This window comes from Vanacampus margaritifer, chromosome 11, assembly GCF_051991255.1.
Source record: "Vanacampus margaritifer isolate UIUO_Vmar chromosome 11, RoL_Vmar_1.0, whole genome shotgun sequence".
Lineage (NCBI taxonomy): Eukaryota > Metazoa > Chordata > Actinopteri > Syngnathiformes > Syngnathidae > Vanacampus > Vanacampus margaritifer.
Genome location: NC_135442.1, coordinates 14,399,902 through 14,422,689, shown reverse-complemented (window position 1 = coordinate 14,422,689; position 22,788 = coordinate 14,399,902). Strand labels below are relative to the sequence as shown.

The following is a 22,788-nucleotide window of genomic DNA, read 5'->3' as shown; positions in this document are numbered from 1 at the left end:
AACAAAGGCTCTTCTTCCTCAGGAAGCTTAAAAGGACTGGACTCTCGCCTCAGTTCCTAAAAAGAGCCACAATAGAGACCGACCATCCTCTGTTTTGGTGCAACAAAGTGGTATGGGAACTGGACTGCACAGGACAGGAAGGACTTGTTCCGGGTAGTGAAAACAGCACAGAGAATTGTGGGCAGTCCTCTTCCACCACTGGACTCTATATATGACAGCAGGGTTCGGAGGAGGGCTAGTCGCATAGCTGCAGACCCCACACACCCGGGACACAAAGTATTTGTACCTCTTCCCTTCGGAAAGAGGTACATGAGTATCAGGACTCGCACCAACAGACTGCTGCAGAGCGGTGAATTGCATCACGTCATCGCCAAACATACTCACCCTCCACTAAACTGCAAAAACCCACATTGTATTACACTTTAACAAAATGTTACAATATCCTGCCTATTTGCACAATTCGTCTGCACTTCTTAATTATTTAATTATTTATGATGTAGTCTAGTTTGGTGTTTTTATACTATGTGCCTTTTTAAAAATTGTGCCGAAAGCTGCTGGAACACATTTTCCTTATGCTTGCATAATGACAATATAGATTCTTGACTTGTCTTGATGTCTTTGAAATCAAACTGTACTACTTTTCTATTTTGAAAAGGCTTTGGTGGCATTATGTAGAATTTCAGAAATAGACCTAAAACCGCAATTAGGTGAAATTGTCAACCAACAGCTGGTGATGGAATCCAGAAATAATTACACAAAGACTTGAATAGTGAACCACAAATATGCAGGGAATGACAACTTCAAACAACATGTGCATCTCAAAGCATAAACCCAAAGCTAGCATGGACTACATGGCTATTGCTTTTAACTATACACAACAATTCAATTAATTATATAACTTACCAGACTGCGAAACTGGTTCTGCAGCAGCTTGGAGGATCGACCCAGTGAAGCCTGGGAGGCCAGAGACTCAAAGGACTTGATGCGGTGGGCGGAAGAGTGTCGGGCGCACACCGAATCACTGCCCACGCCGATATCTGGAGAGGAGAGGGTGAGAATAAAAATATCTCAGACCTGGTAGATGCAGTAAGCGCCCCACGCACGCTCATTGACTACTCAACTGTCTACCAATACAAACCTCTCACACAAAAATGGACTAACCTGCTGTCGCTTTATTCAGAGCCACAAGACTACTCAGCACCTTTGAGAAGTTGAGACCGAGCAGCAGGTCACTGGCCTCAAACGGCTGTGGACAAGACACACATGTCATAAAACTTCAAACGTTCCCACTCACATCACAGAGTGATCTATGATATTTCTGGTTGTCATCTTTCACAGAATTTATGAGTGGTGAAGGGAAAAAAAGACATACTCAGCAGACTTGAACATCTGCAGAAGCCATTGAGCTGACCCTCGTTACCACACACTCCACACATACACGTTGAATTACGTGCTGACATAGGAGCTGACAATGAGTGAAGAACCCCAGCATGCTGAAAAGGCTGTGGACATCATTTTTTGTGTCAACAAGACTCAATAATATTGCTTATCCAATACCTAACGTGTTAATTTCAGGCCATATTCTCAAATCAGAAAAACACTTTTGTGGCTGCAGAGATTGTCTTATCCACTTTAGTCTATCTGAAAATGGATGGGTGAAAATTGGGTAAGTCATTACTTTGTTTTATTTACTGCCGCTTCCTCATTTGTCAGTCGGAGAGCTTCTTTGATTGGCTACATTCCATCAAGTGCCACGTCTGCTTCCCTAACAGACAAAGATTTTTGGCCGGAAAAACTGAATATGTTCATTATTTAAGATTGCTGGCCCAGACTCATTTTTGACACTGTTATCTGGACAAATCCCCACTTAAGACACCTCAGACATAAGGATAATCTTATAAGGCATAAAATTTTCAGATGTTTGACATTCTTGGTCAGGAAGGGGCAAAATTGGGACAAAAACACCTTGATTGTCTTTAGGTGTACCCAGTCGTAAGCACTTTTTCTTCTCCATTGGCTCTAGTCACTGCAACACCCGAAGACGATATTTTCATCCATTGCCGATTGATTGGTCAAAACAAACATGCACAAGATGCCACATCGTCCAATCAGTTCGAAGTATTGTACAGAATGTCCCACCTTTCCCGAGCAAATCACCAATGAGCAGTCCGAGATTGATACTGTGAAAAACTCCCTTGAGTGAATCACAATTATCAATCTGGTTACACTGTCTCATTTATATTAAAAAAAACAAAAACAAAACAGACATCCACATTCACACACACAAAAACAGAGAAGTTGGTTCTGGAATTCTTTGCTTGTTGGGCATCTTATTGGGCGTCAATGTTTACACACAAATAAATGTCATTGATGACCACATTGTATCATGTTATTTGATAATGATTTTATAAACCTCAACTAGATTTAATTTAGTTATCAATTATACGAACAATATGTCAACATAAATCCTAATTTTTTAATGGGCCCCGTGCCACTTTTTACAGGAAATGATGGGCCCCAAAGGTAAAAAAGGTTAAGAACCCCTGAACTACAACATACTGTACGCCAAGAAGCTATAACATTTATGTAGAGAGACTGAACAACTAATATTTTATTGAGCTGATCAAAGAGGCACTGTGAGCCAGCTATTATACTGTTTTTGCCGGCATATTTATTGAGAACAAAGGGAACGTGTGCTCATATAAGTGCCACATGTACTGCCATTTGTTTGTTTGACTTCAAGCTAAATATGATGTTTGTTCTTCAAGTATAATAAATATAACAATACAACAACAACTATGATGTCAAAGGTATGAGCTGCAGGCTGCGGCCTATCAGTGGTAGCAGGGAGAACAATCAGGACTTGTGGAATATGTTGACAGTCGCAAAATAAAGATTGATGCCATTAAAGCTTAATGTTTATGTCAGTGTTGCTCACTGTATGAATGGCAGTGAGTGTATCTCCGATGATGATGAGCGGCTCTTCCCACTGGTTCACTGGTTATGTGTGCTTCAGTAATGCTGAACTTGAGCAAGATTTGAATCTTTATTCTTCTTCCGCTCTGATTGCTGATATGCCTTAAGGTGACGTGTGGACGTAGCTTTGAGTTTTTCAACAGTGTGACACTACAAGTATAAAGTATTTGTGTGCATGCTTTGCGGGCTGGAAGAGTTGCAGAAAATTCCCTAATTGTCTGTGTGTGCTTGAAAACATGTATTTCAACATGCGTTTTTTAAAAAAGGATCACCAATAAAGCGAGACACATGATGGGATAACAACACAACAGATGTCTGATTCAGCAAATGTTGAATGTCACGGGGTACAACAACAAAAAAAACATACCACACCCACTATGTAGGCAAAACATTCTTACAATAATGGTAGCCAATTGGATGCATGAGCTAGCTTTTGATTTAATTGTTAATTTTACAGGTTTTCTACCCAATATTTGGATCAAGTCTAGGTCTGGGGAACATACACACAGGTTGAGAGAGAACTGTCAAGGCTCAAGGTAAAGAAGGTTACTGGTCCGGATGGCTTAAGTCATCTCGGCCTAGTGACTTCAACCACTACCGACCAGTAGCCGTGACTTCATACTTGGCAAAGACCCTGGAGAGACTGGTCCAGAGATCCCTTTCCCATCTTAAGAGGCCCGGAAGTACTGTGAGAATCATGTTCTAAGATTTCTCCAGTGGAGCTCAAAGGATTTTGCTATCAACAAGGGTTCTGGACTTTCTCACCAATAGGCCACAGTGTGTGAAGACAAGCGGCCCTGTGTCTGATACGGTGATCTACAGTATGGGGGCGCCTCAAGGGACTGTTCTAGGGCCTCTACTGTTCACCATTTACACAGCCGACTTCTCACACCACACGACAAACTGTCAACTGCAAAAGTTCTCGGACGACTCTGCCATCGTTGGTCTCATCAACAATGGAGATGAGACCGAGAACTGAACAAGAACTTTGTGGCCTGCTGTGAGGAAAATCCAGATTAATGCAGGAAAAACTAAGGAGCTGGTGGTGGATTTTCCCCTGACTAAAGGTAATTTAAACCACTCCCTTCCGGTGAACATCTAGGGAATAGACATTGAGATAGTGGACTCTTACAAGTACTTGGGTGTTCACCTTAATAGGAACCTGGACTAGACTGACAACACTCAGGCTCTGTACAAAAAGGGAATGAGTAGACTACACCTGCTATGTAGACTGAGGTCCTTTGGGGTGCAGAAGGACTTATTAAGGGCCTTCTATGACTCTGTGGTGGACTTATTTTACGGTGTGGTCAGCTGGAGCAGCAGTATCTCAACTGCGGAGAGGAAGAGACTGAACAAGTTGGTGAAGAAGGCGGGCCCTGTTCTGGGCTCCAGTCTCGAGACGGTAGAGGTGCTAGGCAACAGGAGAATGGTGACAAAGCTGTCATCCATTCGGGGTAACGCCTCCCACCCCCTGTGCGCGACTGTTCGAGCCATGGAGAGCACCATTAGTGCGATGAAGGCAGAAGAGAGTTGTCGCTGTATGTATTCGAATGTAAAGATGGAACGAGAAAGTGAATAAAAAGAGATCAAATGAAACGCCAGACTGCAGTGTGACCTCCTGTAGATGATTTAGTTTACCCCGTTTGGACCCCACCTATTTGGCGATGTGTAGCGACCGACTCGAACTCCGGCGGAACTCCGTAAATGTCATCAGCTTAAAGTCGAGACATGCTTACAAGGCACAATTTAAACTGCAATGTATCAGTTACGCGGTTGTACATGGGAAAAGAACAGCCGCGAGATAATTCCACATCAATGAATCCATGGTTAGGAAGGTGAGGAAGCAAGAAAACGTCAGGGCTTGCCATCATTCTGGGAGGGTCCAACCGCTGGAGAAGCATTGGAGCGATCCATCAAAATAAACTGAGAGGCCGCACCGGCCGCGCTGCGGTGTGTGAATAGATTGTGAACGCCTGTTAAAGTGCACCGCAACGAATAACATGAGTACTGTTAGTTAAATAGTTGAATTATAAAGTACAACTGAACTCACTATTTTACTCTAGTTGCCATTTCAAAACACATGGTAGAATGCTTGTTACCGTATTTTAGCACACATGCTACCATTTATTTTTAGCATGCATGCTTCAAGTATGGTACGGTGCGCTCGTTTCGGAGCTGCAGTTACCTACAGTTAGTCACCAGTAGCTCTGCGTCGGTCTGTGTGTGTCTGTGCGTGGTGAGGATGTGTGTGAATTGGAAAAAACAAGGCAAACTGTCAGTGCAAAATATGAAGTGTAAAATAACAATAATTTTTGGGGATCAATATTAGAGCAGTGTTAATATTGTAGTATGTGGAAAGACCTAAGAGGATGAAACGGGACCCACAGCTTGCCAAAAAGGTAAGACCTCATCACGAAAATGCAATAGGCTCTATTTATGATAAGCAATGCACAATAAAACTACCACTAACTAACGTCTCGACACTCTGGGCGCACTGGCTTTCATTCCGCTTTTCGCCAGAGGGGTCGCAAATCTGCAAAAACTCTGTATCTTGCGACATGCACCTTTAAAGTTTTAAAGATCGCGAGATACCAACATTGAAATCATAAATCATCATAAAAATCTAAATTATGAATTATCATTAAATTCCGATTAATTGTGTAGCCCTACTGGCAACGTCAAGCCAGAGCTATTGTTCAACAAAACTATACATCCCAACCGTTCACATCAGCATCACCACACGCAGTCTGAGTGACGTACAAAATTGGGTTACATCTTTACCGTACCACTGAACAGCAGAGGGTTAGGTTGTTACCAATTAACGGTTTTAGAGAATTGTAAATTCATACAAAAACAGGTATAAAAACCAGAGGAAAGCCGAGGAACACCCAGGTGTCCCCAGGCAGAGTTACAATGTAGTTACACTACTCAGCCTACTGCCACTGTGACCTGATTCCATATAAGAGGCAGCCAAAGGATGGATTTGACCAAATCATAAAGAGCTCAACCACCTTTATTAGTCACTCAAGACTAATAATAGACTGGGGGTGTAGTTACAGTGTTTACCACAGATGTGGAATCTACTTGGGTGGGTGGACTCCGGCGGTGGGGATGGGTGGGGGATTGGACGGGAGGTAGGTCTCAGTCCTGTTACCAGGTCTCCTTTAGCCTCACGATCCACAAGTGAGCGACAGCGAACTAACGTTACATGCGGTATTTCCTGTCGCGACACGTTTTTTGTTTTAAAAAAATATATTTTTAATAAATTTTCTTGAAAACTTCTTGGGTGGTGGCCAATTTACTTGGTTGGGCCGCCCAAGTATTAACATGGTGTGGGAAACACTGAGTTACAAATCCTGCAGGTTCAGAGAGGTGATGAGAGTTGTAATAAGGCCTTCATATGTTAAACATATCATAGGTTAACAGTCAGTCGCTACTCGCTGCCGTAGCTAATCGGCAGGTAGGATCATAGGAGAGAGCGCAAGACATAAGCAACGTTTTGCAAGCACAAACAAGTGCCACATTTCTGGTCAAAGCAGTTCTAGCAGCTGCGCCAATGTGGGTTCAGAGCTGGCACGGCACAGCACAGCACCTTGGAGAAGTTCCAGCTCGGTTCTACAGATGGCCAAATAAGTCCCAAATTACATGTAATCCTGCTCAGTCAAATTTAATCAAAAGAATCAATTCATGTATTTTCAACATGCTGACTCTTGTAGGCACCTTGAGGCTTGAGCAGCTCCTAAGATTAAATATGATGTTATATGAAAGACAGTATGACATTGTAGCAGTAGGACATGTGTAACATGTCAATGAATTAGCAACCAGAAGCCTAACACGGCTCAATTTGCTAACATTGTCTGTAAACAATAATAAAAACAAGGGAGGGAAACGTAATCCACTGTAGTTGTTATATAGTGAGTATTCTTTGCATCACATTTTTACCCAGAAGTAACAGTTTTGTCGATCAACCAATGGAGCGCTCGTTTAACTAAGCTGCCACCGATCACACCATTCTGCACTACTACAAGGCTGCGCAATACAGAATACATATTTTAGGAAGGACCATTTAGAATGGAATACTATACCATACAAAAATACCTGTCCTGTCCGTCCTGACCCATTGACCTTTACCAGTAAGCCTACACAAACAGGCTTCCTTTCCCCAACACAATCGGCAAGGATGTTCCTTTGCAGACATTTCAGCTGTGTAGAACTGCTGAAGGCCCCGCTTCATTCAATCGTTTTCTCTGACCCAAACTCGTCGGCTGGCGATCCAGCCAAGAGGAACGCTGAGGAACACTGAATGGCATTGTCAGGAGGAGCGTGCTTCAATGACCCATGTGTAGGGGTGAATCTACCGCCTTACACGACACACTACCCTCTATTTAATTAGGGATATTTTAGCATTCTTATCAGTCCCAACCAACAACTTGAAACTGTAAAGATAAATTGCAACTCGCTTAATTAACTCTTTGACTGCCAGACGTTTTCAGAAAAGGGATACCGTGGGTGCCAGCCGATTTAAGCATTTTTGACTGATCTTTCAAGGTCCACAGAAAATTATGTGTTTGGACTATGGAAACACACATACTACCAAATGAAAGATTGGACGCTTATCTTTCATCAGAAAAAAAAGGTTTGTTTCTACCTTATTCCGTTTTTCAGTAATCAACAATAGAAAATGGTTAGTTTCACCTCTGTTTTGAAAAAAAAAAACGTCTTTTAACGTCTTTGGCACTCCTCCAGAGGATTTTACTAAACGTTATTTAACGTTTTTGGCAGTCAAAGAGTTAAGAAAAACACAGTCACGGAACCAGAATACCAAACAATGACATCAATTGAAGACTATAACGCAGGTTAATAAATCATATTCCATTCAGCATATCATATCAATCAAACATGCCCTCTCTGGACTATCAGAAGCAAAGCAGATCAATTAGTTCAATCAACCATATTGGCTTGGGCCCTATTTCCACAAATCAGTACGGTTGGGTTCAGTTCAGTGCACTTTCCATTACAGTTCCGTTGCAAAAAGAAACAAAATGTCAGACTCAAACCATCCCACACACGATTACGCACTGGTATGATATACAGTTACAGTACTAGGGGTGTGTCAAAAAAATCCATTCTCATTTAGTAAGATTCAGAATCGATTTAAAATGTCCCAAAATCGATTTTATTTAAATTCTTTTATACTGTGTTGCCTTTGTCTGTGTGTGCCTTTATTTGGAACGCTGTTCATGTTGTACCCGGTTTGGCCACAGAGGGGCAGTGTGGTTCCACGCGGTCTAATACACTGTTAAATTGTAGCCACATTAGAGAGTAGAAGGAAAAAGTCACGATCAAGTTATTCCAATAAAAGGGTTTTTTTTCAGCATGGAGACGTTCTTTTGAGTGATAAAAGTGACGCGAGTAGTGCGCTAATTAGCATTAGCGAATAGGACCCGAGTAGATCATTACAATTCCTTGCACATCTATAGATTGAAGCAAAAATCATTGTCAATCAAATCATTTTGAATCAGAAATCGTCCCTAATCGAAATCGATTCTGAATCGAATCACAGGCCCAAAAATCGGAATCGAATCGTGACCCCCCCACCCCTACGCAGTACATTTGTGCAGTCAGTGTTATTTTTGTAACTGGCTGGAAACGGATTGACATTTAAATTAATTTCATCAGGGAAAATTGATTTGATATATAATGGACACTGTGGACAGTGGGGCAAAATTCCTACAATATGATCCCTTACAGTTGAGATATATCTATGATGAAAATGATAGATCTCTGTCATCATTTTAACACAATTGGTGGCTGACTAAATACTCAAGCAAGATAGCTTTAAAAAAATATATATATAATAATCCTAGTGAATAGTTGTCATTTGGGAGGACAGTAACGATATGTAAAATATTAGGGATGCACAATAATTCAATTTTCAACCGATACAGATAAACCAATAATTTAGAAAGTGCTGATGTCGACAACCGATAAGTAAGCGGATAATTGTTTGCAAAATTAACTTGAATACAAATATACTTTCGAGTCCGACTTATGTCCAACATGTACAAATATATTGAAACATTGTGTAAAGCACCATTAAGCTGAATTTTGTTGATATCTCTGCTTCAAAGACAACCGGTAACTCATTTTGATTTTGCCAAAACAAAACAGTCATGTTTTAAAACTGCAACACAAAACTGCAAGGGTAACACAGTAAAGAAAGCCCCCACCAGCGACTGCCATGTCGCCATGATGCATCTTCTGCACATTATGATGTCACAAATATGCGACACTACCATAGGAGAGGGGAGGGGTTGAGGAGGTGGGCATAACTTGAGTCAACCACAACAGATGGACCAACACGGATTTCTTTATTATCTGGTTTATCTGTATGAAATCAAATTGGTCGATAATTGCTGATAATTATCTACCACCGATATTATCGTGCATCCCTATAAAATATGAGTAAATACTGCCACTACTAGTACATTGATTTGTCCACACTGGTTATACAGTGAATTTGGTGTTTAGTTATGCAACTGACATCACACCATGACATGGGGTTGAATTAATTTGTGTATTGCAGGGGCAATTAGTTACAGATTAATATTATTGAAAATTAATGGCAAAGAGGTTGTTAGTAAAAAATAAAATAAAAAAAAGGACCATATGGATGCTCTAGGACCTTTAATGCTGTCCATTTGTTTTATATTCATGGAGTGAAAATGTTTTTCATATGAATATTTACTATAATCATGACATCACGATGTTACACGAAGCGTGCAATGAACTAGTTTGCCTTAGCAGCGTAACAATATTTCATCAGGCAGCACAAGAAGGCGTTCAGTTACCACCGTGATTCTTAAGTGTTTTTTATTTGATTGTTTAAAATTAGACTTAAACCGATCTGATCCGCTGTATCGGATGATATTTAGCATTTTATGCAAAACAGGTTATCGGCTGTAATGTCTTAATTTGTGATGATGATGTCACTGATCGGCTCTGCAAAATAAGCCATTGCTTGTTATATTCAATGTGTATCAGCATTTTTTTATATTGTTTATTTTTATCAATGTGTTCTAACTTATGTATTTGTTTTATTGTCGCCACAAAAAAAGAACTGCCGTAAACCAGAAGATTTGTGCTTTAATCTGGGGAAAAGAAAACTCCAATGATTTTCTTTGCGTTTGGAGTGAAAAGAAACATTGTACACATTTCGAAGGTAAATGTTTTTCATTGGACAATGACAAATGGTTGATAATTGTTGTTTTGTTCTAAGAAAATAGATCATTGTATTATTTTCAATTTCCATTTAAAGGAAACGCAGTTTACCATGATCTAGCAGTAGCCTAGTAGTTGTGACAACAAAGCTACGCATGAGCACATATAATTGCATTTATTAATAGTACAAGTACTAAAAGCTTCTGCATATGTAAATAAATTCAAATATAAGGCATGTAGACCGGCAAAAAGGAGACTATTCCATCAGTGGCTGTCTAGAGATGTTTGCTATAATGTTACTAATGTGGTCGCCACACAGCTCCAAGCCAGCCGGGCGATGGGTGCTTGCTCCCGGCTGCAGCCTCCTCCCCCTGCCAGCACAGCGGCAAGCTTTGTTTCACCATCTCCACTTTAAGCGCTTCACATTAGCATTTAAAAAATAAGCTTGGGGAATATAAAATGTTTTGGCGATGTGTTAACTATGACGTACGCCGGACTCTTACCTCGACGCGGAAAGATGTGCAGCCCGTGACAAACTCCTTTATGTTGCTCAGACACTCGCCGTCGTTCTTTGGCTCCTGGTAAATCTGAAAGGGACGAGTAGAGCCAACATTAGCGGCACATTTCCACTTCTCTGGCTTGGGGGCTTACTTTCCTTCGCGTTCTGGGGAATTTAATAACCTCCGAAAATAGTAAATATAAAAATCCACAAACACACAGCGGACCGAGAGTTGGAGCGCATGACACCCCGGAAGGCTGTGCTCATACTCCGCTGTGAACTCCCGTAGAGAACCGAAGACATCGAGGAACAGGGTTGGATTCGCATCGGAAGTGACGTCGTCAAGATGGATTCCCCTTTAGAAACTGATACGTTGACAAGCTCTTCACACTTACAGAAAGCGGAGTAAAGTATTCAAACGGCGATTTTACTCCGAAAGTGAAGGTAAATAAAAACTTAATAGCATCGCACACAATATGGACGAACGCCAAAGACCAACTTGAGGAAGACTCCCAGCCTCAGTGGGTAGACTCAGAAGGATTTTTAACATTTTAACCGATTTAACAAAAATAAGTGCCACTGTGATGTGTGTTTAAATTCTAATGTGTTCCATATAAATGCATTCTCAGCTGTCTACTATCTTTATTTTGTAGTATTTGCTTTGTATGCACTACTTGAGTTAAGTACATTGGACATTTTTGGGTGCCAATCAGATTTTAGGCTTAACTTGTCATGTCAATTTAATGTGCCCAGGATCAAGTAGTGCTGTCTGATATAATTTAGGCCTGCCGGCTGCCGCACACCGAGCGACACGGCCAAACCCACACATTGACATTGGTTTCATAGGTGTTTGATGGCCACCACTGCTTTTCCTGAGATCAAAAATTCAGTAAACAGTGTTGCAATGTCGCAGATGTAACAGTGAATCCCAAATTACATGTCGTAAAACAGGACCACAACCAAAATACAGTTAGAAGTGAGAGTCAGCCGGCTCCTTCAATTGCCAAATTGTACGACACATTATACTGTGTATATTGTTTGACAATAATTCATCCCTTCATTTTCAATACCGCTTATTCTTTTCAAGGTCACTTGAGCCTACACTGGCTGACTTTGGGCGAAATGCAGACTACACCCTGAACTGGTTGCTAATCATATCATAGTCACCAAACCTATCACAACGGACAATCAATCACTGAGTGGGACTCACGCTGCCTGCACCAAAGTCAGGAAAATATACTAGTGTGTACCATTACACCATCAGTGTAATTTACAATAGTACTTAGTTGATAATTAATTATGTACCTGTGGTGGGCAGTACTACTAAGGGGGCAATCTTGCAAATTGGTCTAAAAGTATGACATTTGGTACACTGGTACTTTTTAATATGCTCTATCCAAATCTGCCGGGAGCCAAAGCAAATTTTCAATGGTGCCACCATCATGGACGATTCAAATTGACTGCCCATCAAAAAACAATTTCCTTCTTATTAGTTGTAGAGTTACACATAGATACACTTTTTGGTTTTATTTATTTTTGTTTATTTATTTTACTACAAGGAATCTAAATCTGTAATCAATAAATCAATTCATGTGTCAACAATGAAGATACATAGTGCCTAATACTATGTAATACTATGTCCATCAAGCACAGACTGGGCTTGGCCAGTTGTAAGTATCTGGGCCTGAGTGAGACTCACAAAACAACTTGCCTATCATCTGATGCATCTTGCCTTCTATGTGCAGGGCACCCATCATTATGACCTTGTCCTCACCCACAGTGTCAGCGAATGCCCACTGCAGCTGCTTGGTATAGCAAACAGGGGCTTGTGCCATGTAGCCATTCCATAACTCGACTGTATGAGACAGAAATGCCAAAGGCAGTGGCATTGTTGATCTGTTGTTTCTGTCTGCCATCACCATGAAGCTTGAAGTTCATGTTCAGTGGGAAAGGGGTCCCTCAACCTTTGTTGTGCCTGATGTTGACTGATTTTGTGGCATGCTGTGAATCTTTACATGTGTTTTACATGATCTGTTGGCCAATGACATTTGCAATTCTTCAGTTTTTGCAACTTCTCACTGGTGAGGAAGGAACTCAGTTGTCCAGGGACAGGAGATGTCACCGAATCTACGACAAATAAACCACTGAATGGTTCTTGTCTCTGGAGACAGCATTTCCTCAGAATCACTGCTGCCCGCATCATAAGCAAAGCATCGTCTTGGCTCAGCTGTGTCTTGTCACCTTCTGCAAGAAGGTTGCCAGCTTTTTGAATAGTTGATACGTACACCTGATTGCCCTGAGAAAATTCTGTCCACTCAGGAAGGGGCTTCGAGAGGTACTCCTTGGACCTTGTGGCATGAGGTTTCCAAGCATTTGGGCAAGGACTACCTTGTTCGTGCATCATCTCTCTCCAGTGATGTAAAGTCCACTTCTGTTGGCATCTGAAGTCGGTCGTTGTCCTCTTGACAGATATAGCACAGTTTCCAGTTGATGACTTCTTCCATCCTTGTATTGTTGTAACTTAAGTGAGCACTACTCTAGTAGTAAAAATATTTTTACTGTCCTTTTCGCAAGTTATGGTTACTGTCTTGTAAGAAGCAAGACTGTGATGTATGATACACAGTAAATGTGTATATTTGAATCTACAACAAAATTACAACAACAAAACAAAATGTGTTCTCGGTTCATGTATTGAAGCACACTAATTTTTACAGGAATGCTACAATTCAAATATGTCCTAATATATTTGCCCTTTTTTGTTGACTGTACAGTGAACAAACTTTACAAGAAAAGAATTAGCGCCAAAAACCCATAACGCATAGTGATCAAGAAGTAACATATTGTAATATACACTGACAAATCATCTAACATGGCACTGTAAGTCAAGCTTTTGCATTTATATGGCAAGAATAAGATAACATCCAATAAACTTGATCAAAACGTTGGCAAAAAAAAAGTTGTTTTTTTTTTTGTTACTCGACGCATAGTTTTACCAAATTTTCAATTTTGACTGTCGGCTGCTTTGAATTTTTGTATGCGGCTTCTCTTGTCCACACCACTCTAAACCAGATTCAGATTTCTTGATGCCAAAAAACATTGAAAAGTGGTTCTATATGTAATTGTTTAACATTCCTTTGACACATAATGGGAATATCTGTTTTTGACAGGCGGCCATTTTGAATCATCCAAGATGGCGGCACCATTGAGAATTGGCTTTGACTCCCGCCAGATTTGGAAAGAGCATATGAAAATCTATCAGTGTACCAAATTTCATACTTTTAGACCAATTTGCACAATACTTCCTAAAATCACCCTTAAAAGGAACCCCGACTGTCATGACAAGTTTGCTCTATATTTGGTTGTTGCTAACATAACTATAAGATTAATTTTTCAAAAATAATTTCCAGTTTAATACATTTTGTAGAAACTTTATTTGGACGTATGCCACCATTGTTATTTACGCCGCAACGCATTCAGTGCGTAGTGACGTAGAATGGCGGCTGGCTCTCTGCCGAGCAATGTGAAACGCCTATAGAGAAAGCACGGTAAGCCTCTGTAGCGTTCCTAAAGGGACGATCAAAACTCTCGAATGCGTCTGGTGAATGACGTTTAGTTTACTGCAGTTTTTCTGTTGCAGCAAGTTGGTTTATATGTGCAGAGCTAATCACCTGGTGTGCGGCAGGGAATCGCTAACTGAATTTTTTGGGGACGATTGTCCAGTTTAGTCCCTTTTAATGCAATACTCAGTATGAGGCAGGCCTAAAACTACATTACTACTACATAGTAGTCTGACACAGTTTGTACAGGGACCCAACTGCCCATATTAGGGGTTCCGAGAACCCATACATTACTTCGTATATGGTTGAACATCTTCTCCAAGTCCACAAAGCACATGACAGATTGTGCGAACTCCCATGCACCCTCATGTACCTTGCTGCGTGTGTAGAACTGGTTGATAGTTCCACGGCCAGCCCCCTGAATCTGAGCTGTGACTTCCTGATGGACCATCCTGTCCAGAACCCCTGAATAGACCTGACCAGGGAGGCTGAGGATAGCCCCCGCAACTTCCAGAACCATTATATAGGAACTCTGGACAAATCCATCCCTGGAGCCCTGCCACCTAGCACTTTGCTCAAACCACCTTGGTGACCTCAACCCCAGACACAGGAGAGCCTTTGAGAGTGTACTATATGGCTTTAAGAGGCACGGTAGGGTGGTGAGTGACGTGGGTGTCAGTGAATGAGCATGTAGTTAGCTATAGCTGTTAAATGTCTAGCCCATTAACAAGGTTGCGTGTTGAGTGACTCTGCATTAGTTGTGGCCATCAACAGTTTGTTTATGAATGTGTGTTTTTCTTTTCTCTTTTGCTCATAGGTTCGAGGCGAAGGTTTTGAGTCAACCTTTCTTTGTAATCGAAGCCATAATCGAAACATACAATGTTGCAGTCAGTAAAATGAGGTTCCACTGTACATAATCTTGGATAGATACATATACACTTAGGCTGTCTTCCGTTGTGACTAAATATTTTCTCGTACGTTTTTACCAGGCTGATTTAGTTACCACCCTGGGGGCCCCTGTCGAAACGGTTCCAGGCAGTTTGCTGATAGACACAAACACCACACTGTGTCTTTAAAAAAAAAAAAAAAAAAAAAAAAGAGGGGGTGGGAGGGGGTCCATCTGCGTTTGCCTTGGCAAGTCAATGGCGGCCTATAGCTACAGTATATGCTCCACATTCATCAGCACATCATGTTAACCCAGTATTAAATGACGTGTAATATAACGCAAGTTATAAAAATACATTTTTATGATTATTTTAAAGCATGTGCATGGCTGTTGTATTATACGCACAACAATAATAATAACGTCGTGACCTACTAACGAAATCTGCTCATGGGCCAGTGGGCAGGGAGAGAAGCCAGACAACAAACCGCGTCGCTTCCACGGATGTGGGCAGCACACAGACACGCCGACCTTATGCGGAGGGAGGGAGAGAGGGTGCGAGGAGGGGAAGGGAGGGGAGGCGTACAACACTCGCGCTCTTACTTTCTCCGTGGATCCGGGGCTGAGGCGCTCCAGGAGCCTGCAAAGCACCACGCCATCCTTCAGGGAGCTGTGCAGGAAAGCCTCCGGGTCCGCGATGCTCTTCTTGGGCGACTCGAGCACGCCGAGCGTAATGAGCCATGTCACCGTTTGCTCCGCCGAATTCATGTCCACATCGATGTCGATGAAAGCGGCCGTGGAGGGAGAAAGAGGGGAGGGAGCGGGCGGGCGTGTGTGTACCTCGACAGCTCCTGGCCCCGCTTCACGCTGTCATCCCGGAGCATCCACAGGAATGATGATGCACGCGGGGAGAATAGGAGATAGAGAGAGGAGGAGGAGGGGGTGGTCTGGTTTCTTCCCTTCTTCCGTGGTGTGTTTCCCCTCCCTCAATCTGTCAGACTCGATGCTGATGCCGCCAGCCGCTCGACCACTCGATGATGTCACGCACGCGTGGGGGGTGGGTCGATTGAATGTTTTCACGTGTGACTTTTTGTCTGCGGGACATAATATTAGGTACACAATAAGCTCCAATACCAAAAAGCTTTATTTAAAAACAATGCTCAGCTTTGATTATAGTGGTGCTGCACTGCATCAAAATGGGAAGGGTTCCAAATAGGTTAGGTTCGTTTTCAAAAAGGTAATTTATAAGGTTACACAATATATGGATTGCAAGCAATTCATGATGGGAAATACATTTCCACAGCAACAATATTACACTTCATAATAAAAATACAGCGGTACCGTGACTTTGAAGGTGTATTCGTTCTGTGACTAAACCTAACTCAATTTGATCACACAGTGTATCAACTCAATTGTCCCAATTAAAATTAATTGAAATACTCAATTCAATTAGGCCTGCCTACTCCTTATTGCACCTCTTGCCATTCATACAGCAGAATAAGTCATAGCTTTCTGAATATATATCAGCTTTGTGATTAATTAAACAGATCCAGATTCCACACTTAGAAAGTCAATGTGAGTAATTTGAGACTATCATTAGATCATCATTATTTTGTTTGCTTGTTTTTCTACTGTAACAGGAATTCACGTCTAAAAAAAATTTTTTTTATATATAAAAATGAAAAAGTACGATTTTGCATAATGGTTGTTCGTCTGTGTGTGCCCTGCGATTGGCTGGCAACCAGTTCAGGATGTACCACGCCTACTGCCTGAAGCCAGCTGGGATAAGCTCCAGCGCCCCCCGCGACCCTTGTGAGGACAAGCGGTTAAGAAAATGGATGGATGGATGGATGAATTTTGCATAATCATGGTAAGTAACAATTAGAGTCTAACTATGCTAGAGTAATAACTTGTACAGTAAGTTCAAAGTGGGAAGTATGTGATAGACTAATGATATTACACTACGCGTATGAATCATCTATTGATACACATAATATGTATGCACAATAGTTACATAGTATAGTAGATAGATTTTTTTTTAATTGGAACTCATTAGAACCTTTAACCTGAATGACCTTTTCAGTTAGCAGAACAACATTCATGAAATGCAATGATGGAAACAATGTTTATAGCATAAAATGAGTGTTTGTCGGTTAAATATTTTTTGGGATAGTAATAACAGTTCCACTGAGGTTTTATTTATTTTTAGGGCCCTTAATTGGCCTGCACCAAGCTATAGGTGGCCCACCCATGCATTCTATTTTGCATGTTCATCTTTATATTGTGACTGGTCGGTCACTGTTTTGAAATTTAAAAATTAACAATGAATACAATATTGCCATATTAATTTAATTTAGTGCTGTGGTACATTGACCTGACTTTGGTGCTGGCAGCATGCGGTCAATTCCCACTCAGTGAGATTGAACAGCTGTCTCTATGCGTGCTCTGCGACTGACTGGCGACCAGTCCAGGTTGTAGTCTGTCTTGAAGTCATCTGGGATAGGATCAAGCTCCTCGTGACTCTGAACGGGATACTGTAAGACTTTTAGAAAATAGAAGGAATGGATAATATTCAATTATCTTAGCTTTCTCAGGGGCATTAACACAGTTGGTTGAAATAATATGCTGTACTATATAGCAGGAGGAACGGTGGATTCATATTTTTTTAAATTCCAAGTTACTGACTTGGTTGTTGTAATCTAAAAGGTAACTCAGTCAGTTAGCTGCAGCTGACTAATGTTTGAACCTTGATGGAGGTCTGCCCTTCCTTAAGTGCTCTCTTTTGAAACTCTGGCTTTGCGTGTCTCGCTCTTTCACCCTCACAGCAGGCTATGTGTGTGTGTTGTTATCCGCTTGTAAGCTGGCCTCAATTCAAGATCAGCAGCAGAAATCAGACTTTTACATCCAAGTAATGAAATGCTACAGTCCGTAACACAAACTGCAGATTTTAGTGCTGGCGGTCGGATATGAACACTGAGTCAGGAGGATTTGACTTGGCCAGAGGTGATGTAAAAATGTCACATTAGGCTCTGCAATATGGTTATTGTTTATCCAGAGAGGCAGGCTCACTCCGAGGGGCAATAATGCCATCAGGAAGAAGGACAACAACAATTATTTAATGGTCCTCAAGGGGAATCTCATTTTATTCTGTTTAACACACTCATTCATCCATGGAAGACAAGAATTAGGACAAAAACATCAAAGCAGTAAGTGGTTGTCCACTGTGCTTAAGGAATCATCTATCCTGGTATACCACATTTCATTGTTGGTATTAGATTTTGTACGTTATGACTGACTGAATTCCACACAACATAAAAGTATTTGTCGCACAACTGGAATTCCACCACACTGTACCATGAAAGTCATTGATACAATTTTGTATTTGACGTCTACTGAGATGTATTCTAAGCAAATAGAATTGTCAAAAATTAAAAACCGGGATACTACAGTTTTGCTGAAAATCAAACATACAATAAATTGTCACCAGGAAGTTAGGAACTACAACAAATTTAATCACTAGTCAATCTGGTGACTGGTGGTTGTGCTGTAGCTAAGGCTAAATGCTATAGAAAAACAAAAAAAATATGATTTTTTTCCCCCCACCAGGACCTGCATAAAAATGCAACAAAATGGGGCTGGTGAAATCCACTGGGCCTCAGTATATAAGGCTCAAAACCAGGACTATCCCGATTAAACTGAGACGTTTGTTCACACTAGGTAAGACCTCAATTCAGCAAGTATCAATGGGCAAACTGATCCCCCCCCCCCCCAATAGATGGATAAGGGGGTGTTAAGAAAAAAGAACATACACCGGATGTTGCATGAAATTCATGCCAAGAGACAATTTTGAGTCTTTATCAACAATATATATTTATACATGTTTTTGGAATGAGGGAGGAAGCAATAGCACATTTTTACAAGCAGTTAGCTTGGTCACTAGCTAACAAACTGCACATACACTACAGTTAAATCTTGGCCTACTGATGACTTTCATTTTTAGTCAGAACAACCATTTCTGACTAAAAATAAAAGTCATCTCTTTCTTTATCAACGGTGTTTAGTCCACAAAAGCAGAACATGCAACCCGCTGACAGGAAACAGATTCCGTCTCAAAGTGCACCTCTAGTGTAAGCCTGCAAATTCCATCAATGATTATCTTCAATTTAACCCATTGATGACTGTCGGAGGGGTATTATCAATATCATCACCATTGCCCAGAATTAATCATGAAATAGCGCATGTCCTTTTCTCTCCCTGTTATTGTTGCTCAGGTATGAGTCACATGCACAATAGTTTTGTTGGAGTCAGCCGTGACGGTATGCGTGACGGTGAGTCAGCAACAGCGGGAGCGAAGCAGCTCAATGGAATTCAGCTATCTATCATTCGTTCTATTATTCATCCACGCCTGTGATTTTCCAACTGGAGCATTTCCAGGATCTCTACTATGGAAAATGGCACCTCATCATAGCGTCTTCATGTGTACATTAGAAATATTTCCAAGTATATTGTTATTAGGTAGGAATTACTTACTTTGATCCGGTGGAAGCACTACGTGGAGGCTTCACTTCAAGCCACAGGGTGGGGCTCTCTGCACACTGCATTTGTCTCTAATGGCGACTACCATGAGTGAGATGGGGCGATGGTTACTTTCAATAATAATAAACCCTCAGTCAGTTTCATGGCAAAACAAAATAGCTCCTATATCATTCATTGTTGTTCTCTAATGTACTTTCTGCAGTGTTTGTCTTGATTAGGGCCATGGTCATGGGTTTGCCTACTCCAGCTGACTTTGGGTGAAAAGTGGCATACACTCTGGACTAGTCACCAGTCAATCACAAGACACATATGGACAAACAACTAATGACAATTCAGAGTGAATGCAATATGCATGTTTTTGGAATGTGGGAGGAAGTCATGGAGAGCAGCCGATGACGATGATGATCAAAGTAATCACATAAGAGAGTTTTACCTGTGAGCATTTTCAGAGGCTGCATTTGAATGCCATCATGATGATGCATCAGAAATACGTGCGTACTACTACTGACATCAAATGAGTTCAGCAACATCTATATGATGTCACATTGAAATTCTTGCAGGGATATTGCTAGTATTTTGTTACTGAAAAGTGGAGGGATAAAAAATGTCACCTATTCCGAACAAGCTAGCATTAATATCAAGCACTATCATTCGCCTAATATAAAGCGCTTTGAGGGCCTTGTAAGGTGGAAAAGCGCTAGATAAATGAAGTACCATTTACCATATAATAGCCTAACAGCTTAATATATACGTAAATACTAAAAGAAAGAAAACTCTACTCGTGCACAGTTAGACCACGCTTTATGCTACACTAGCGCTGGGCAGAAAAATAGGGCCCCTGATGTACCAATGCACTGCAACCCCCAACTTCAAAATGAAAACCTAACAAGGCTTTGTTGTCCATGTATTATTTGGTTAGCTTTTATTTTGAAGTTGGCCCATGTTACCGTAATGCATAGTATGAACAATCATTGTGACGGCTGGCTTGACTTGTCTTCCAAATTGTCATGATGTGGGTTTTTATCGATTTCGTTTTGTTAAGATTGTGTTCTTTTTCATGTGTTTTTGTGTCCACCTGTGCTCGTCAACCCGGGCCTCGTGTCAACCAATCAGCTCCCTCGGCCACTTGTGTCTTCAACTGTTTTGTGTGCCAAGTCTACAGTCTGCAGTTTTTGTATAAGAGCATTCACAACAATATTCTTCCCTCCTTAAAAATCTTAACTATTATAACTTGTTATTGTGAATGTACTAGTGGTTTTGAGTAAATTGAACGTAAAACGAATACCATGATTTTAGGTAGTAGTTTTTAGGCTAAGTCAAATTTTCTTGTTCTTTTGAGAAAAAAATGTCTAACATTAAGTAAAATAATCGATTTTGTCTTGTTTTTTTCAAGTCAGTTTTTTTGTAGTGTTAGTGCTAACGTGTATGACCAGTAGGGAACACCGTCAAAATCACCATGGATACTGTCGTCCTCTCCATTCAGCTCTGGATGTTAAGGAAGGAAGAGTTGTCAGGAGGACTAACTCATAGGGGATTAGCCCCCCGCTCTACACAGGTGTGTGTCAGGGGATACAGTTGCGCGTTTGAAGGTGCCGTCGCCATGCGTACGTAACCATGGGCGCGTCTGCGGGCCTCCAGTGGCCGCCCCCCAGGCATGTTCTATGCCAACATCCATGCGAAATTCCAACATTTCTGCTTCTTCCACTGGGAAATGCTGCTGTTTTGCTATTCACGTAACAGCTGTTATGAAGGCAAGTCTCATCACATGACTAGATATCAACACTGGAAGAAATCCACTTGAATCAGATTAATTAACATACAAATGCCTAAATATGTTCCAGATTAGGTTCTAGAACCTATTTTGGTTCCCGAATCTTTTAGTTTGGGAAAGGCTGACGTTATTCTGTTCAACGTAGTCGTATGCACAGTTTTCTATTGGTTCTAATTGTTTATACATCTGGATCCTGGTCTATACACGTGAAATATTATTTCCTCTTGAAGAAAAGAATCATGCAGCTGGAATGCATAAAGCACGGAAGCAGGAGTAAAGGATGATGCTGGCAAGTAGACAAGGCCAGCATGCAGGGATAGATGGTCGGACATATGTTCGCTATAATCCCGCCACGGAGGATTATGTCAACAGAAAAAGCCACCCGACTGAATTTAGCCTCTCGTTTCTAATGCTATCGTAATAGTGTGATATTCATACAGGCTGCAAAGCCGACATTTTCAGTAAGGCAAGTTTTTTGTTACAGAAACTCTTTAGAGAGAGACAGTTCAGAGGATGAGCCCCACGAGGACTGGGTGAGTGATGCATACTGTCTGTTTCATAATATGTCTCATGTGTGAAGGAAATAGAGCTATCAACGATTACATTCTTAAATCAGATTAATCAAATTTTAGAATTTTGATTAATTGCGATTAATCGCTTAATTAAAAAGACTTTTATGAAAAAATGTTGCCCGCCAAATTTTGAAGAGCACCTTTTATGTGTTAATTCTTTCTACATTTAATGTTATAAGGATGTCTTCAACATTTTTTTTAACCATCCGCTGTCAGCTAAAGGATCATCTGCGGTCAAAATTAATAGTGTGATTAATCTGTTCATTCATGATTAATGCGATATTTTTGGGGGATTAATTAATTAGTTAATGCTTTAACTTTGACAGCACGTGGAAACCAAACCAACTAATAAGTAGACAGTTGCACAGTACTGAGGGATGTTCCTAATAATTTATAATCTTCAATTTACATGAAGTTGACAAATTATTACACAATCAGATACTCACTACCATGATTGTTGTTTGTGGTAGCGGAGACCTGAGAAGGGTCTATCTATCTATCTATTGAAAGATTGAGCTAAGAGTCCAGCGGCATGCTACGTGCTGTAGCTTCTTGCTAGCTGCCTGTTAGCCTACAACCATAATGTTAAGTAATCTATCTATCTATCTATCTATCTATTGAAAGTTTGAGCTAAGAGTCCAGCGGCATGCTACGTGCTGTTGCTTCTTGCTAGCTGCCTGTTAGCCTACAACCATAATGTTAAGTAATCTATCTATCCATCCATCCATCCATCCACCCATCTATCCATCCACAACTCTATCTATCTATCTATC

The 22,788-nt window shown here is 41.0% G+C and overlaps 2 protein-coding genes across 12 annotated transcripts in view; one reads left to right on the top strand and one right to left on the bottom strand.

The window, feature by feature from the left end:
- Positions 1 to 16,242, bottom strand: part of arhgef7a (Rho guanine nucleotide exchange factor (GEF) 7a) — a 33,456-nt gene extending 17,214 nt beyond the window's left edge. Inside the window, exons 1-4 of one of the 3 annotated variants that reach the window (XM_077579491.1) lie at positions 15,740 to 16,242; positions 10,701 to 10,784; positions 1,162 to 1,246; positions 904 to 1,037 (exon numbers count right to left, since the gene is read on the bottom strand). In XM_077579491.1, coding sequence (XP_077435617.1) covers positions 904 to 1,037; positions 1,162 to 1,246; positions 10,701 to 10,784; positions 15,740 to 15,904 — 468 coding nt within the window. In that variant the 5' untranslated portion in view covers positions 15,905 to 16,242. Of the gene's footprint in view, positions 1 to 903; positions 1,038 to 1,161; positions 1,247 to 10,700; positions 10,785 to 10,915; positions 11,055 to 15,739 lie in introns of those variants that run through there. The other 2 variants (XM_077579489.1, XM_077579490.1) reach the window with 2 other exon arrangements.
- Positions 10,996 to 22,788, top strand: part of aff3 (AF4/FMR2 family, member 3) — a 31,955-nt gene continuing 20,162 nt past the window's right edge. For 6 of the 9 annotated variants that reach the window (XM_077579480.1, XM_077579481.1, XM_077579488.1 and 3 more), the window contains exons 1-2: positions 16,882 to 17,006; positions 21,928 to 21,976. Coding sequence is in view for 3 of the 9 variants with exons in the window: in XM_077579487.1 (XP_077435613.1) it covers positions 16,971 to 17,006 (36 nt within the window). In the remaining 6 variants the exon portion in view is untranslated. Of the gene's footprint in view, positions 11,218 to 16,881; positions 17,007 to 21,927; positions 21,977 to 22,788 lie in introns of those variants that run through there. The other 3 variants (XM_077579487.1, XM_077579484.1, XM_077579485.1) reach the window with 2 other exon arrangements.